Source organism: Rutidosis leptorrhynchoides, chromosome 2 (genome assembly GCF_046630445.1).
Source record: "Rutidosis leptorrhynchoides isolate AG116_Rl617_1_P2 chromosome 2, CSIRO_AGI_Rlap_v1, whole genome shotgun sequence".
Taxonomy (NCBI): Eukaryota; Viridiplantae; Streptophyta; class Magnoliopsida; order Asterales; family Asteraceae; genus Rutidosis; species Rutidosis leptorrhynchoides.
The window spans coordinates 86,418,473-86,437,525 of record NC_092334.1 but is presented as its reverse complement, the minus strand read 5'-3'; the positions used below and the strand labels follow the sequence as shown (position 1 = coordinate 86,437,525).

The window sequence follows — 19,053 nt, the reverse complement described above, 5'->3', positions numbered from 1 at the left end:
GTGGATACTGTGGTACGGGTTGAGGTGGATACTGTGGTTCGGGCTGAGGAGAAGTTGGTTGACACCCAGTGCAAGGCTGGGGTGGAAATTGTGGTTCGGGTTGTGGTGGATACTGTGGTTCAGGTTGAGGAGGATATTGTGGCTCGGGCTGAGGAGGATAGTGTGGTTCGGGCTGAGGAGGATAGTGTGGTTCGGGCTGAGGAGGATAGTGTGGTTCGGGCTGAGGAGGATAGTGTGGTTCGGGCTGAGGAGGATACATTGGTGCTGGTTGAGGAGGATAGTGTGGTTCGGGCTGAGGAGGATACATCGGTGCCGGTTGAGGAGGATAGTGTGGTTCGGGTTGAGGAGGATAGTGGGGTTCGGGCTGAGGAGGATACTGTGGTTGGGGCTGAGGAGGATATTGTGGTTCCGGCTGAGGAGGATATTGTGGTTCGGGCTGAGGCTGAGGAGGGTACAAAGGTGCAGGTTGAGGAGAGACTGCTGGATGACAACCAGGGTTAGGTTGGGGAAGGTGAGTTGGTCCACAATTGTTTGGACAATTTGGAACCAGTGGGTGTGGTTTACACATAGGACAACCACAAGCAGCAGCTTGAACATCACCAAGGCTCATAGGTGGTGCAGTTTCATGCGAAGTTTCTAAGGATCTAGTACTATCTTCTTCAACTAATTCAGGAACCAAACCATCTGGCGCTGGTGCTGAACCAGGTACGGCTGGTGGTTTGGATAGGGAATCCCAAAGTTGTGTTTTTGACTCGTTTAGGATAATGTCATCTTCTGAGATGATCTTACGTGCTAACGCTGAGCGTGGGCCATGGCTAAGGCACAGAGCCAATAACAAGAATCCTAAGGTGAGGGTACGTATGACCCTCAGTGAAGCCATATTGGTTCTCATTTGAGTTGAATCTTTGGTATGCAAAACCTGGATTATATCTAGTGAACAACTGATAGAATATGATTTCGTGAAAGGCTCTAAGACATGGATCATGCAGTCATGCATTTTCCTGTTTTTGGACATAAAAAACTCATGTCATGAACTTTGTATGTTTATATCAAACTACAAATTTCATCCTTACTGCATTATGTAATTTCATGGTACTATTTATGCATCACATAATATAGCTATACATGTACTGATACATATAAACCTAAAGCTAATATTACATATAATAAATCGTTAGGAGTTAAAAAAAAAAAAAAACTTCCGAAGTTTTTTTTTTATTTTTTGATAAAGAGGGACAAGCCCCCGGAAAAATAAATAAATAAGTAAAAACTTCCAAGTTGGCCTCTGCATAGTAGGGTTGGAGAAATTATGGGTCTATTTTCGAATCAACAATATTGCTTTCAACATTAGCTAACAAGTAGCAAATATAGATTGGACATTAGAGTTTGTTTCGAACTTCTGTAACAAGAATCATCAATCATAATGATAACACTAACTATTCTCGAAACCCTAATTACTATTACAGCAAAAAGATCACCGAATTTTCTGCTTTTTTCTTGAATTAACCATGAGAACCAACTGTAAAAAATAATCAAAGCTATTCTCATATTCTAATGGGCTTTCAAGGAGATCATATGATGTATTAAAAAAAGCCATTGATGCTATAAAAAACATCGAAATGCTTCAAATTCAAAACCACATCAGAGATTAAGCGAACTTCTCAACGTGATATAGCTTTACTTGCCTCGTTTCAGATACCCCATTCACATAGGAAGATCAGGATCCAATCGTCTTTGTATAGCAGTTGCTGCCTGCAAATCAAACAATAAGAACAACCAATCAACATTTTAAGATTTTTAAAGGAGAAACATTTTTTTGCTTAGATACCCACCTCAACATTGCCAATTTTGAACAAGTAATTCATATCTTCTCTCAGTATAACTTGTTCTCTCATTGCTTGTGCCTAAGAATCCAAACAAACAGACGAAAATAAGCTCAATTCTGCAGTTCATATTTAAAAAGCCTATTGCACGTTCATAAAGAAGTGTAAGTTCCATTCCACTTTGCATAGAGCGTTTCAGCGTTTCTACCTCTGCTTCCTTTCGTTTCTCACGTTCCTGCTGCAACTCAAGTCTGTACAACAGAGCATATGTAGAAAACATTTAAAAAAAAAACCCATTTTTTCAATCTAAAAACAAAATCTTGAGCACACGTTTGCAATCATGCGACAAAAAGATTCAGCTTTTATCTTTTAAACCCATGTTCGTCATTAAAATAACTATCTAAGCAGAATGCACAGTGAAACATACCACCATTGCTCTTCATCGTTAAACACAACCCGCTCTGATAATGCAGCTTTCGTGGAGCCCTTTTTAATGGCCTTCTCAATTTTTCTTCGTTGTAAGCATCAAGGCTATAGTATCTGCACCCACAAGATATTATGAACATTACAGTCTCTTAATAATGAACATAATAATATGATGAACATAAAATTATGCTTTTCAAAGCTAGAAACATCGGATTATTATCTACAAAACAGAAAACCAAAAGTAAAAAACTTTCAGTCTAACGTAGCTTGAATCAATATACGGCTCTTCATTGTCAACACGTAGTGACTAATGATTACAGCATATCTTTCAAACTAATTTGCATAGACACACTTGAGTTACGGAAAAATGTTACATCCTTTATATGTCCAGCTTTATTATAAAAGAAAAGATCCTAAGTCCATAATAAACTGACGATGGGATATGTGCAGCGTAACAACACCGCAAAAATACCTGAAAACAAGTTCAACTGCTGATATCACAGTCGAAGTTCTAACGGGATTGAGTGTTTATACCTCCATGTACCTTTTCTATACCACAGAATAACAAGATTGAGTATGGTACTAAAAGATTGTGATTTTTAAAACTTTTCTGCTATATTCTACTCCCATCACTCCCCATACAGTTGTTCTTCCCAATCCAAATCAGAATGAAAATGGGAGTTCAAAAACTCATGAAAAAAGATCTATCAATGAATTTTAGTAGTGATAGACACAAGGTCTCCCTAGAACAAGTCAGCTTTTCTCAAGTACAAAAATGGACCTTATTTAAGATTTTAAAAAGGAGACAATCCTCCTCATGTAATAAAGTTAAATTAAAGTAATAGACTAATAGTGACAATACACAGCAAAAATAAATCTCCTGACACTGATTAGCTTTCAAATCAATAAAAAAAAAAAAATACATAAGCAGTCTGTGATAAACCAATTAAAGAAGCAGTTAGCTTATTGACAATATCCTCCTGATACACACAGTGTCATGTGTTAAAAGAATTTGCTCCGTAAAATATAAAGCTTAAACTTTTATAAAATAATATAACTACAAAGCGACCATCAACCACTATAGATATGCAATTAAAATTTTCAAGAAACATACTGGATTGCGATTCATTTCTCATCCAACACTTGGAAAGCTCTGCCATTTTTCTAACCGTTATTAATTATACCATCTAGATATATATCTATAAATAAACTATTACGATACATTCTCAAACAACTTCTGTTTGAAACGATATATTCTGTAAGCTATTTACAAACCATCTAAATCCAACCAATGTGATATCTAGCATCGTAGGTTAACCATATTATACTATTTCCCAATTGAATCTTTCAATACAAATTGCACAAACTTATCAAATAATCAAAATAAGTTAAAACTAACTAGTATATAATAAGTAAGTAAAAAAAATAAAAAACATTACAACATATCAGTTTCTCTGATGATCCCATACTTCCCCATAAATCAGAAACAGGACCAACAATTTGAAAGAAACCCCCAACCCCAACGGTCTCCATAACCAATTACAAAGCAAATTACATTAAGAGAAACCTAAATTGAAGCTCGAACCCGAGACCTTCGGGCACCAAGGAAAGGACGATAAACACTTAAGTAAATAGAGATGATTGAAATGTATGTTTAGTGGTGTGACATTAACTTCAAAACTATGTGTTATACATGATTACAAAATTAGGGTAGTAATATTCTTCAAAAATATAAACAAAAATCGTTTTTCATATTCGTTTTTTTTTTTTTTTTTTTTTTTTTTTTTTTTTTTTTTTTTTTTTTAGATTCGTTATTCGAATTATACAATTTCAAACACAATAGTGAACACTCCGAGGTGGAATGTGATTACAACGTTATCAGATTACAAAACGTTAACAAATTACAAGGCTCGTAAACATGACGTATCAAATAAATATAATTCATCAAGATGTAACGTGATTACATTACAAAATAACATTTATACAACATGATCAAAATCATATGGAAACCGATATATTTTCCATCATAATCCAAGCTATACATATTAGTACCAATGGAAAGATAAAACTCAGAACAAAAGAAGACACAACATGAAGCAACAAAAGAAAAAAATAGTTAATCGGTTAAGTGATTTCTCCACCTGCATTACTTGCCTTCTCACCCTTGGACTACTAGCTCCCGAATCTGGGTACGGGTTTTGATACGACCCATATGGATAAGCAGCTAAAAACCCCGAATCAGAGCTCCTGAATATCATAGCACACACCATCTCCCCAAACATCCCCACAAATGGCGTCGAAACACTTGTTGGTATCATGGGCCCAGAGAAATTAGATGTTCCAAACGTATAGCTACCCAATGGGTGCGGGTGGTTCACAATGTGTGGCTGGATCTGCTGGTTCAGGTGCGAAATCGACCCACCAGGTGCTGGTGGTCTACTAGGTATGACTAGACCTGGCAAATGAGACCCATACTGTCAAATTTGGGTCAATTGGGTCAATTGGGTCTTGAAAAATAGTGTCTTACAATGTAACCCCAAATCTTAAAAAAAGAGTCCAATGGGTTTCCATCCAACCTATTGGATCCTATAGAAAATATAAAGAAAAAAGACTAATGGGTATCAATTCCTAATGCTCAATAAACAAAGACAAAGACAGGTCTAATGGTTCTTGTGAATGGGTCAAACGGGTCGAGCATAAACATCATAATAAGTTTCAACGACATGTATGAAAACATTCATGGTTATATCATTTATTATGTATACTAACTTATATTTTCTAATATATATAATTATAATAAACATATAAAAATAGATAATGATAACTATAATATTTTTTTTCAACCATTTGACACATGACCCGTTTTGACGCATTACCCAACCTGGCCCACATATACCCATTAAAAATCTGACCCGTTTGATGCATTCCAACCCAAAACCGTTTTGACCCGTTACCCAAACCGACCCAACCTGACCTGTTATCCAGGTATAGGCATGACAATACCTGATTGGTGGGCCCTCTTTAACTCTGGTTCTGGTTCGGGTTCTGATGATGGTGAATTTCCACGGCCGTATAATGGGATGAGTGATGAAGTCGAGATGTGGGCTTTACAAACGGGGCATAAGGGCTGTTTGTCATATTCTAAAGAGGATGTTTGAACATGAAGCCATTTGTAAATGCAAGGCCAGCAGTATAGATGGCCACATAAGGTAACCATCGGGTCTCTTGCTGAGTCCAAACAAATGTTGCATTCACAAAATCCTGTAGAATTTTCAGAAACGGACTTTGAGTTCTTGTTTAGTGACGCATCTTCTGAACAATCGAACAGTGGTGTTCCTCGGTATGCCATTAGCTTCGCACTAAAATAAAATACTTGTTAAGAATACATATATACACATATATATGAGGTGACAAGATGTGTAGATTGAATGATGTTCAAAAAGAGTAATTTACAGTGAAGGTCCAAACGGGTCGGGCTGGTTGACCCACTACTACACTTTGTCCATTTCCTAAAAATTTCATTGATATTGATAACTACTATTAATACATTATGTATAATCTAAAAAATAAAATTTTTATCATACTGAACTTTTGAATAAAAGGATTTTGTAGGTGTATAGTCAAAAATCTATTTAACCAGTTCTCTTATAGTCAAACTATTTGATTTGACCTGTTTGAGATAAAAAGATGTCAAAAATTGAAACATTAGTAAGCAAATGGTTTGAAATGGACACTTCTAGTAAAAAAACTTATATGTATTTGTGCGTACGCAAAGTAATACTATGTAGTATGTAGCATGTAGCATGTGAACTTTGACAATAAAGCATAAACAAATAAAGGTGGAGAAAAATTAATTCATGTAACATTATAATCATTTTATGAGGCAGTGGTTCACCATATTAGAAACTTACTACATTCATGTATTTGATTATGAAACAACAGGGTTCCACTTATATATAACTATAAAAGGACATCGTGTTAAGACATGTAACCGATACAAATATACACACAAAAACAAGTTGAATTAACAACTAACAAGATACCTTTTACATATCAATCACAGCCTGCAACATATAATAGATTACATAGCCCTCTTATGGATCATGAGGCAGTCGAACACCATATTAGTGTGGTTGGAAACTAACAATGTGATATGGAATCTCCAAAATCAAATATAATAAATGCTTTGCAGACGATGGTATTTGGACGTGCTCGTCCTTGAATGACTTGATAAAGAAACAATGGAGCTCTATGTATTCTAACTTAAACAACATGGGACTAAGACATCTAATCTAACCTAAACAAACAAACAAAAAGAATACACCTTGATCTATTCGTCAATTGTCATGCTGATATAAAAAAAAAAAAGTTGATCCAACATAAGAAACGAGACATAGAACTATAGAAGACGCATCACTTAATAACATACTCCACCCAAAAAGACATTAAATTATAAGGCTTTTCACTAAGTACAGGTACTTATGTACATTTACTTTGTTAGACAAAGGCATCAAAAATTAAAATTTCTTAAAAACACAGAAACTTAAAGAGAAAAATCAAGTGAAATATTACATAGGTAAGATCTAATCTAATCTAATCTAATCTAATTCTTATTATTGTAAACAAGAAATTGAGGTGCATAACTATGTGAAATATCAAAAAGATCACCTTTATTTAAGAAACTGCACCCAAATTTTGTAATTAACATAAAACAAGTCAATTAAACTTACCAACAAGACTCATAGCACAAAACATCAAGTCACAACTCACAAAATTTGCTGCATTGTTCAAGTACTAATATTAATGAATAATACGAAATTGACTTCATGTGTAAATATATAGAATTCCTAATACGAGTAATAATCAATTAATTAGCGGCAATAAACAATCAATACATGAAATGAAACCCTAGAAATCTGAAACTGAAATGAATTTATAGACGATGAAGAGAAATTAACAAACCTGTAGTTCGTTTGAAATGAATCACGTGAGGATTATATAAGTTTGATCCACGGAACGAGCTGAATAATAAGATATGAATAATTAAGAGAAAATTGGGTGAAATTAAAGGGGATATTTATTAGGTAAATTTTGTGAAAAACAAGTGAGAATATAGATGGATAGGTATGCAATGCCAGCTGTTGCAAAGATCAATGTCCGGCTAACCAACGGAGTAATTCATTTTTAACTACAGAGAATAATTTTCGAAATTTACTACTCCGTAACTTAATTTTAGTTTCTTTGTTTTTTTAATAAAAAAATTAAATATAATTTATAAATCGTTGCTGGCAGTACATTATATAGTTATGTTATAATTGAGTAGGTTTATAACTACCTTTAGTGGCCTATAGATTTCTATTGATGTAATGCGGAGAGAAAATAGAGAGGAAGTAAAATATATTTGAGAAAATTGTACCTAACTTACAATTGCATTTGATGCATATATATAGTATATAACTTACTGTACAATGCTTCTCATTTTCAATATGTAAATATTGTGTTCTTGAGCAAAATTGGGGCTTTTTGATATAAACAGATTATGGCCGATTTTTGTCATGAATTATTGCTAAATTAAGTAGTGTAACATGTTTAGGTAGTTAAATGATCCAAACTTTGAGCCTAAACATGATTTTTGAGAATTAAAGTGGACTTTTTCAAGTCTAAAATTCATGAACTTGATTTTTGAGAGATAATGCCATTTGAAACTTGTTTAATTGCTAATAATGATTATTTTGACATGTTATTTGAGTTGAATGCTTATGAACTTGGCGAACATTTTCGTATATGCTTATTTGAAAAAGTGTAGATTTGATAAAAATATGAAAATGAGCATAAGTTTGATATAAATTGAACATGTCATTGTAATTATTTTGATTGATGATTTTGCTGACACTAATGCATATTTGGATGCACAAAAATTGTGTTTGATGTGTTTTGCAGACTGAAAGGGGTGAATCTTCATCCCATGCTCGCATTGCTCCTCCTGAGAATGCGGAACAACAGGATGTTGATAACTATTACAAACAAGATATACCTCATCCAGTTATGACATTTTCAGATATGCACGTGGAAGATTTGCACCCGAACTTGAGATTAGACAGACGTTGGATAGATTATCCAAAATACCAAAGGAGCTTGCACACTCTTCATTCTAAAGCTGTTGAAGTACCTAGGGTAATAGAATGGGAACCGTTAGAAGCTGTAGGATTAGGCGAACGGATTAGAGAATTACTTACACAGAGGTATGGTAATTCTACTTTTAACGATTGGGTACAATTATTCAACATGCGTAGACCTGTATATAAAGTATGGTGTGAAGAATTATTGTGTAGTATAGAAATAAATGATCGGGTAGCTACTTTAACCGATCGAACTTTTATTATATTTTTTTTAGGAGGTTCGATGCGTCACATGTCTCTACTAGACATGGCTCAGGCCTTACGTATATATACGCCTGAGGAGCTAGCATCTGCCGATTGTCGAGGGTTGATATTAAATGGTAGGAAGATTGATGAAAATTTTGATACGCATGGTGTATGGAGTCAAATGACTAGCCATCACCGATTTAAAGGGGGAAATTACTCTTATTTGGATATAGATAGAGCTGAGTTAAGAGTAATTCACAGGTTTCTAGCGAACTCGATTACACGGCGAGGTAAAAATAAGGAAAAGGTAAATGAGCAAGATTTATTTTACCACATGTGTATTCGAGACCCACAAAGCGCTGTAAGTATACCTTATTGTGTGGGTTATTATTTATCAGCTATGGTTAGGGGGATGAGACCGCACAGTATAATAGGAGGTGGTATATTTATTACATTAATTGCTGAGTATCTCGATGTGGATATAAGTCGGGGGGATTATTAATCGAAGAACCAGAACCCCAAGATACAATTGGTTTAAATGTATATCATGGTGCTAAGGTTTTGAAGAGGCGAAATAATGCCGCAGTACAATATAATGGAAGACATCCACAGGTTGAAAAAGATCAACAGCCAGGTAATGTGGGAGGGGGAAATGAAATGACAGAAATGCAAAGGTTTATAGCTTCACAAGAGTATGAAAATGCTAGACATCGAGCATTTGAAGATTGGCAAGTTCATCAAAACCACATCATAGCTCATTGCCAACATATAGGTAGAAACTATATTCCTACTCCAAAGCCCATATTTCCTCCCTGGTCTATAGAGATCCAACCACCGTATCCTACTTATAACCCAGCTGAAGTATTCTATAACACATATGGTTATGCATGGAACCTCTACTGGTATCAGTATCAACCCTAGTTTATTTAGTTTTATTTATTTTATTTTTGTAATGTTACTACATTTAGCACTTATGTTGATATTGTAATAGTTTTTATAATTTTCTAACTTTTATTATTAGATTTTAATAATTTTTGAATGTGGGGTAATATACCAAACTTCAAAAATATGTATATATGTTTGCAGTTTATCTTATGTACACAACAGGGTAAAACAACGCATTTTCAAATACTGGCATTAAGTTCAGCAAAAGCAACTAATTTTGACGACAAGATGAAAAATAAATGTGATGTAACAACAAGACGGAATGAACAAATGATATGCACCATTTATCATTCAACACAAACAACAATATGTTTGAAAACTTTGGTAAAATTTAATCATTTTTTCTGCGCTAATCACCCTCAATAATTTAAATTGTTACTGATTTCTTGCAAATGAGGGCATTGCAAGATCTTAAGTGTGGGAAGGGGTTAAATTCTTTCGAATTTTTAAAATTTTTACTTTATACACTTGGTTACCATTAGAAATACTAGTAAAGCAGTAGTTGTATTAGAATCTAGTGCTCTCTGATAATAAAGAACGGCCCTAGTCTTATATACTGACTACTCAATTCTAGTAAAATTTTTGAAAATTTTCAATTAAATGAACTCAAAATCATGTTTATACATATTTATGAACGATAAAACTAGGTGTTAATACCGAAATTATTGTTACCTCGGAAAGGACATAAATTGAGAAACAAACCAAAATGTTAGAATTCATTTAAAATGGAATAGAGGACAATAAAAAGGAAAATAAAAGTCAAGTGTGGAAAAATTTACCAAGTTATTTTAAACATATGTCACATATTTCTGTAACAAATAATTAAAGATACTTTTGCTTTGGACTAAACTAAACAGTTTTACCCGATTTACTGTAAGAAAGATGGATCTACACGATGAATCAATTCCATCATTAAAATGAAGTAAAGTCTTCCGAAAAAGAAACGCGCTTCTTGATTTAGGTCAGGAAGTTGTCGTCCAGACCAGCTGTAAGTTGACGAAAAATCTAGAAAAGTCATCACTAAAATCAGCAGGAAATCCACGGACCTCAGCATCAAACAGGGTCGCCAAGTGGTCAAACTTATCCTAACCATGAGAAGGATTTATCTCGTATAATGGGGGGCACCGTGCAAATTAGCTTGATAAGACTAATGAATCAGATCCTCAGAAAGGATAATCTCCTTAAAGATCAAAAATCAGCTTTTAAGACTGATATTACTCAATCCTAGAGATTGACCTTAAAGATTGAGAATTACAAACTCATGGAATTCAATGATATCTAAACTCGAGCTTGAACGAGAAAATATTTTGATCAAAATTTCAAACCGATTTGTTTTCTGAAAACCTATTTTCAATGCGTTCATTACCATTGAACGTAAAATCCTAGGAATTCACCTGAAATTCATTAGGTCACCTGAACCAAATCGGGTGTCAACCGTAAGAACGGTGGTTGCATAACATGGTCAAAGACAGGACCTTGTGCCAGACCAGAAAGATTATAGGATGATCTTTACTATTGCTCCTACAAAGGATAGTAATAGCATCCGACACGTTTTAGACCATGAACAAAAGCATGTCAGGGGACATTGCCTTAACAGTTGCTTGTTCAACGCTTTCCTTTACAACCGGACGGTAGTTTACCGAAAGGTAATATACGGAGCAAGTATACTGGACTTGTTGCTTTACCAATACAAGGTTAGCAAGTGGGTGACACAAAACCGCAAGTTTTGAGCTAAAATTTTCAAATCTGAAATCCACTAAACCCACAAAAACAATTTGCAAACACCGGTGAAGGGTATTCCGGAAAACTTAGCTAGGGTAAAAGCTAAAATGAATTTTCAAAAGATCAAATGTTTTCATAAAGATCCAATTTCCTTAATGGATCTAAATTTTTATAGTCATGTGAGACTGTAAACTACATCGTTACTACCATTGTTTATACCGCCGTATAGAAATCACTGATGTACAAAGTGTGAAGAATAAAAAAGTGATTCTAGTATTTCAAGACTATATTGCTTGAGGACAAGCAACACTCAAGTGTGGGAATATTTGATAATGCTAAAAACGAACATATATTTCATAGCATTATTCCTCAAGAAAGACAAGCTTTTAGTTGCAATTGTTCTATTTACAAGTGATATTCGTTTAAATAATAAAAGGTGAACACAAAAGACAGATTCGACGAATTGAAGACGCAAACGACCAAAAAGCTCAAAAGTACAAAATACAATCAAAGAGGTTCCAATTATTGATAAGAAACGTCTCGAAATTACAAGAGTACAAGATTCAAAACGCAAAGTACACGATATAAAATAGTACGCAAGGACGTTCGAAAATCCGGAACCGGGACCAGAGTCAACTCTCAACGCTCGATGCAACGGACTAAAAATTACAAGTTAACTATGTATATAAATATAATATAATATATAATTAATTATATAAATTATATATATATATATATATTATATTTATATATTAAAACCGTCGGCAGACTAGGATCCAAACTTGTGTGAGCTGGGTTTACGAACTCCGCGACTTGCGGAGTTTGTAGTGCAAAGGGACCGCGACTCGCGGAGATACCCTGGACAAAAATGCCTATAAAAGCAAACGCATTTTGATCGTTTTATATATCCTTTTATCAATCTCTCTATAAATGTATATATATATATATATATATATATATATATATATATATATATTAATTTTAATTTTAATTTTAATTTTAATTTCTAATAATAAGGGTATGTTAGCGAATGTTGTAAGGGTGTAAGTCGAAATTCTGTCCGTGTAACGCTACGCTATTTTTAATCATTGTAAGTTATGTTCAACCTTTTTATATTAATATCTCGTAGCTAAGTTATTATTATGCTTATTTAAAACGAAGTAATCATGATGTTGGGCTAAAAATACTAAAATTGGGTAATTGGGTTTTGTACCATAATTGGGGTTTGGAAAAAAGAACGACACTTGTGAAAATTAGACTATGGACAATTAATGGGCTTTATATTTGTTTAACTAAATGATAGTTTGTTAATTTTAATATAAAGATTTACAATTGGACGTCCCTATAAATAACCATATACACTCGATCGGACATGATGGGCGGGGTATTTATATGTACGAATAATCGTTCATTTAACCGAACACGAGAATGGATTAATAGCCACTAGAATTATTAAAACACGGGTGAAATTATGTACAAGGACACTTGGCATAATTGATAACAAAGTATTAAAACCTTGTTACAGTTTAAGTCCCCAATTAGTTGGAATATTTGACTTCGGGTATAAGGATAATTTGACGAGGATATTCGCACTTTATATTTATGACTGATGGACTGTTATGGACAAAAACCAGACGGACATATTGAATAATCCAGGACAAAGGACAATTAACCCATGAGCATAAAACTAAAATCAACACGTCAAACATCATGATTACGGAAGTTTAAATAAGCATAATTATTTTATTTCATATTTAATTTCCTTTATTTTATATTTAATTGCACTTCTAATTATCGCACTTTTATTTATTGTTATTGTATTTAATTGCACTTTTAATTATCGTACTTTTTAATTATCGCAAGTTTATTTTATCACAATTTTATTTATCGCAATTTCATTATCGTTATTTACTTTACGTTTTAAATTATGTCTTGTATTTATTTTTAATATTTTACATTAGGTTTTAACTGCGACTAAAGTTTTAAAAATCGACAAACCGGTCATTAAACGGTAAAAACCCCCTTTATAATAATAATATTACTTATATATATATATATATATATATATATATATATATATATATATTTGTATTTTTATAAAGTAAAATTAATATAGCGTTAAGCTTTGTTTAAAAGATTCCCTGTGGACGAACCGGACTTACTAAAAACTACACTACTGTACGATTAGGTACACTGCCTATAAGTGTTGTAGCAAGGTTTAAGTATATCCATTCTATAAATAAATAAATATCTTGTGTAAAATTGTATCGTATTTAATAGTTTTTCCTAGTAAAATTTAATAGTATTTTATACCCCTTAGCTTTAACATCAAGTATTTTTGGCGCCGCTGCCGGGGAACGACGAAGCGAAACGCCACACACATAAAAAAAAGAGAGAATTTTTATTAAGTTTTATTTAGTTTTTGTAAAAATACATTTTAAATATTTAAAAAAATATAAAAATTTAAAAACCGAAAAAGAAAAAATTATATATATATAAATCTAGTTTTAAGATTTTTATTTATAAAATTATAAAATATTTCTATTTTTATTTTAGTTTTTAAAATATAAGTTTTATTAAATTTATATAAATATATTAATTAAATTAAAAACAGAAAAGAAAAAAAAATAATTACGAAACCTGTCAAACGAAACCACCTAATCTGAAATTTCATACCCCGCGACTCGCGGAGTTTGTTGCCAGGTGTACCGCAACTCGCGGAGCCACCCTGACACGACCAGAAACCCTAATCGCATTAATTACGGAGTATTATTAATTATTATTATTAATAAACCCTAAATTAGTTAATTAATTTATTATTTAGTTTAAGTTTTAATTAATTTGTAATAATTAATTTTAATTAGTTTTATTTATATATATAAAAGTAATAGTTTTATAAAATAAATAATATAAAAATAATATTTTTATAAAAATTGTACTTTTTACAACTTTAAGTTTATTTTTATATTTTGTATCTTTTTATTTGTTTATTCGTAATATTTGTATTTTTCGCTCGTAATTAGTTTTAAGTTATAGTTTTTGCCCTAATTATTTTTACTTCTAGATTTTTAGACTTTGCCGTAAATTCCCTTAAGTGCTTTTTCTTTAGACTAAGATTTAGGTGCTTTAGAATTTTGCGACGTTTTTTTTAAGTTTTAGTACCTTTTTAAGATATTGCCATTTGGGATATAGTATTTCTTTTAAGCTTTAATATTTTTAGACGCAACTTTTAATTCTTAGTTTTTAGTTTCTTTTTAAGTTTCGACGCGCTACTTTCTTATTTTTATTTTTCGACGCCTTTTACCTATGTATCAATTATCACTCCAATTAGTAATCTCAATTTGTAATTTTAATTTTAAGTTAGTGATAATAATAAGGTTGGGTTAGTCGAGTATTTTAAAGTTTTATAAGTCACTCTTTTTCTTTCTTATTTTTCGACGCCTTTTATTTTTCAACCCTTTTCTTTTTCGACCTTTTTCGACGCGCTCTTTTTCTTTGTTATTTCTCGCAATTCTAGTTTTAGGACATAGATTTTTATTCTACTTCTTCTCTAAATTTCTTAAAATTACGAAAATTTATTTTAAGTGGTTAAATTGATAGACATCAAAATTTTCTGGTTCGTAGTAATAGTTGGATTTGTACGTGGACCGGATTATTGGAGCCAAACAGTACTCAATTATATTGAGACCAAACGAATCCTGCCCCTATCTTTTGGCTATTCGAAACGTGGGCAAAATCAGAAAAGTCTATTAATTGGATAACTTATATAATTTTTCTTTCCTTTTAAAAACTAATAGGATATTCAGTGAATGCACCGAGCAAGACGTTCACCACCTTTTGTACGTTCACCACCTGTAACTCGATCAAGACATCTAGCTAATATTACTGCCGTTGATTTTTCTTTAGAATCGTCATCCAGTCGACCAAGTACTCCAATTCAAATTTTCGATAATCCATTTTTTGAACCCGACCTCACAATTGAGAATCCGGAGAATATTCAGGGACGATTCATAGATCCTGAACCATTAATTTTTCCTCCGGAACCACCAATCATTCAAACAGAGATTGTTGAGGAACGAAGCATTAAATCAGAATCCTCTAGTGATTCAGATTCAACAAATTCAATCATGGAAAATCTGGAGCCTTTAAGTATGGAAGACCGAATGAGAGCTAAACGCACTGGCCAAGGTCATGCAATTACTCATCCAGATATTAATGCGCCAGATTATGAAATCAAAGGACAAATTCTACACATGGTGACTAATCAATGCCAATTTAGTGGTGTGCCGAAGGAAGATCCAAATGAACATCTTTGTACCTTTAATAGGATCTGCACACTATTTAAAATAAGAGAAGTTGAGGATGAACAGATATATCTCATGTTATTTCCCTAGACTTTAAAGGGAGAAGCCAAAGATTGGTTGGAATCGTTACCTGAAGGGGCGATTGATACATGGGACGTTTTAGTTGAAAAATTTCTTAAACAATTCTTTTCGGCATCTAAAGCCGTGAGACTTCAAGGAGAAATTGTTACGTTCACACAGAAACCGAATGAAAATCTATATGAGGCGTGTACAAGATTTGGAAAGTTATTAAGAGGATGTCCGCAACATGGTTTAGACACTTGTCAAATAGTACAAATATTCTACCAAGGATGCGACATCACTACAAGGAAAGACATCGATATAGCAGCTGGTGGTTCTATTACGAAAAAAACCGAAACTGATGCTTATAAAATTATTGATACAACTGCTTCCCACTCACATGAGTAGCACCAAGAAAAAGATATCGTTAGATCATCTAAAGCAGCTAGAGCCGATTCTAGCCATGACTTAGATTCTATTTCCGCAAAGATAGATGCTGTCGAGAGACGAATGAAAAAGATGACTAAAGATATACACTCAATACGAATTAGTTGTGAGCAGTGTGGAGGATCACATTTGACAAAAGATTGTCTCAGTATTGAACTAACAATGGAACAAAGAGAGAATATTTCATACATAAACCAAAGGCCTGGAAATAATTATCAGAATAATTATCAACCGCCAAGACCAATTTACAATCAAAACCAGAATTATAATCGAAATGTTCCATACAACAACCAACAAGGTCCTAGCAATCAACAAGTATCCAATAATACTTACAATCAGCAAAGACCTAATTTTCAAAACAAACCACCACAAACCGATGATAAAAAGCCAAATTTAGAAGATATGATGACGAAGCTAGTTGAAACTCAAACACAGTTTTTCACATCTCAGAAACAAACCAATGAACAAAATGCTCAAGCATTTAGAAATCAACAAGCTTCTATTCAAAACTTGGAACAAGAAGTAAGTAACCTAGCAAGGTTAATAGGTGAAAGAAAACCGGAAAGTTTACCTATTGATACAAATGCTAACCCCCGGAATGAAACAGCTAAAGCCATTACCACAAGAAGTGGTACAACACTTAAACCACCTGAAATACCTGTAATTTCTGATGAAGCTATTCCTAGTCCACAAGAACCACAACCTGAACAAGATAAGGAAAAAGAACCGGTAGTTGAAAAGGTTAATGAAGATAACACAGTTAAGGCTAAACCTTATGTTAAACCATACCAACCACCACTTCCTTACCCGAGTAAAATGAAAAAAGAGAAACTTGAAGCCGAGCAATCCAAATTTTTGGATATGTTTAAATAGATAAATGTAAATCTTCCTTTCATTGATGTGATTTCAGGAATGCCTAGATATGCTAAATTTCTGAAAGATCTAATCTCGAATAGAAAGAAAATGGAAGAACTCTCGGCTGTTACTATGAATGCTAATTGTTCAGCAGTGTTGTTGAATAAGATACCAGAAAAATTATCAGATCCAGGAAGTTTCACAATTCCATGTTTTCTGGGTAGTCTTAGTTCAATAGAAGCATTGGCAGATTTAGGTGCTAGTATAAATTTAATGCCGTATTCACTATACACTAAACTAGACCTTGGAGAATTGAAACCAACACGAATAAGCATACAACTAGCCGATAGATCAATAAAATATCCTAGAGGGATAATGGAGAACATGCTAGTTAAAGTTGGTACTTTAGTATTTCCAGTAGATTTTGTTGTTCTGGACATGGAAGAAGATTCTCAAGTTCCTCTCATATTAGGAAGACCATTCTTAAACACGGCTAAAGCAATGATAGACTTGTTTGGTAAGAAACTGACCCTAAGTATAGAGGACAAGAGTGTTACCTTTTCAGTTGATAGAGCAATGCAACAACCACAATCTGCAGATGATACATGTTATTATATTCAAACTATAGATTCACATGCAGAATTGTTAGAAGAATTTCCAGAATTACAAGGAACAGGAAAATGTTCTTTAGGAGAAGGAACTGAACCAATTGATGAAACTGAAATGTTAGCTACACTAATAGCTAATGGATATGAACCAACAACAGAAGAAATTCAAATGCTAAAAGAAGAAGATAGATATCGATATAAATCATCGATAGAAGAACCTCCGACATTAGAGTTAAAGTCACTTCCAAACCATTTGGAATACGCTTATTTACATGGTGAATCTGAATTACCTGTAATAATATCGTCTTCTCTTACTGAAAATGAAAAATCTCAACTCATTTCTGTGTTGAAAGCTCATAAACCAGCCATTGCATGGAAGATTCATGATATTAAAGGAATAAGTCCTTCGTATTGCACACATAAAATTCTTATGGAAGAAGGTCATAAAACGTATGTGCTGTAGTGACCCGAACTTTTCCATGTTTATATATATTAATTGAAATTGATATTTACACGATTAAATGTTTCCAACATGTTAAGCAATCAAACTTGTTAAGACTTGATTAATTGAAATATGTTTCATATAGACAATTGACCACCCAAGTTGACCGGTGATTCACGAACGTTAAAACTTGTAAAAACTATATGATGACATATATATGGATATATATATAGTTAACATGATACTATGATAAGTAAACATATCATTAAGTATATTAACAATGAACTACATATGTAAAAACAAGACTACTAACTTAATGATTTTTAAACGAGACATATATGTAACGATTGTCGTTGTAAAGACATTTAATGTATATATATCATATTAAGAGATATTCATACATGATAATATCATGATAATATAATAATTTAAAATCTCATTTGATATTATAAACATTGGGTTAACAACATTTAACAAGATCGTTAACCTAAAGGTTTCAAAACAACACTTACATGTAACGACTAACGATGACTTAACGACTCAGTTAAAATGTATATACATGTAGTGTTTTAATATGTATTTATACACTTTTGAAAGACTTCAATACACTTATCAAAATACTTCTACTTAACAAAAATGCTTACAATTACATCCTCGTTCAGTTTCATCAACAATTCTACTCGTATGCACCCGTATTCGTACTCGTACAATACACAGCTTTTAGATGTATGTACTATTGGTATATACACTCCAATGATCAGCTCTTAGCAGCCCATGTGAGTCACCTAACACATGTGGGAACCATCATTTGGCAACTAGCATGAAATATCTCATAAAATTACAAAAATATGAGTAATCATTCATGACTTATTTACATGAAAACAAAATTACATATCCTTTATATCTAATCCATACACCAACGACCAAAAACACCTACAAACACTTTCATTCTTCAATTTTCTTCATCTAATTGATCTCTCTCAAGTTCTATCTTCAAGTTCTAAGTGTTCTTCATAAATTCCAAAAGTTCTAGTTTCATAAAATCAAGAATACTTT

The 19,053-nt window shown here is 33.0% G+C and overlaps 1 protein-coding gene across 3 annotated transcripts in view; it reads right to left on the bottom strand.

Moving 5' to 3' along the window:
* Window positions 1–4,165: 4,165 nt before the first annotated feature.
* LOC139891113 (E3 ubiquitin-protein ligase RMA1H1-like) overlaps window positions 4,166–19,053 on the bottom strand; it is a 45,936-nt gene continuing 31,048 nt past the window's right edge. Inside the window, exons 1-3 of one of the 3 annotated variants that reach the window (XM_071874043.1) lie at window positions 7,212–7,360; window positions 5,253–5,608; window positions 4,166–4,704 (exon numbers count right to left, since the gene is read on the bottom strand). In XM_071874043.1, the coding sequence (XP_071730144.1) occupies window positions 4,319–4,704; window positions 5,253–5,598 (732 nt within the window). In that variant the 5' untranslated portion in view covers window positions 5,599–5,608; window positions 7,212–7,360 and the 3' untranslated portion in view covers window positions 4,166–4,318. Of the gene's footprint in view, window positions 4,705–5,252; window positions 5,609–7,211; window positions 7,361–19,053 lie in introns of those variants that run through there. The other 2 variants (XM_071874044.1, XM_071874042.1) reach the window with 2 other exon arrangements.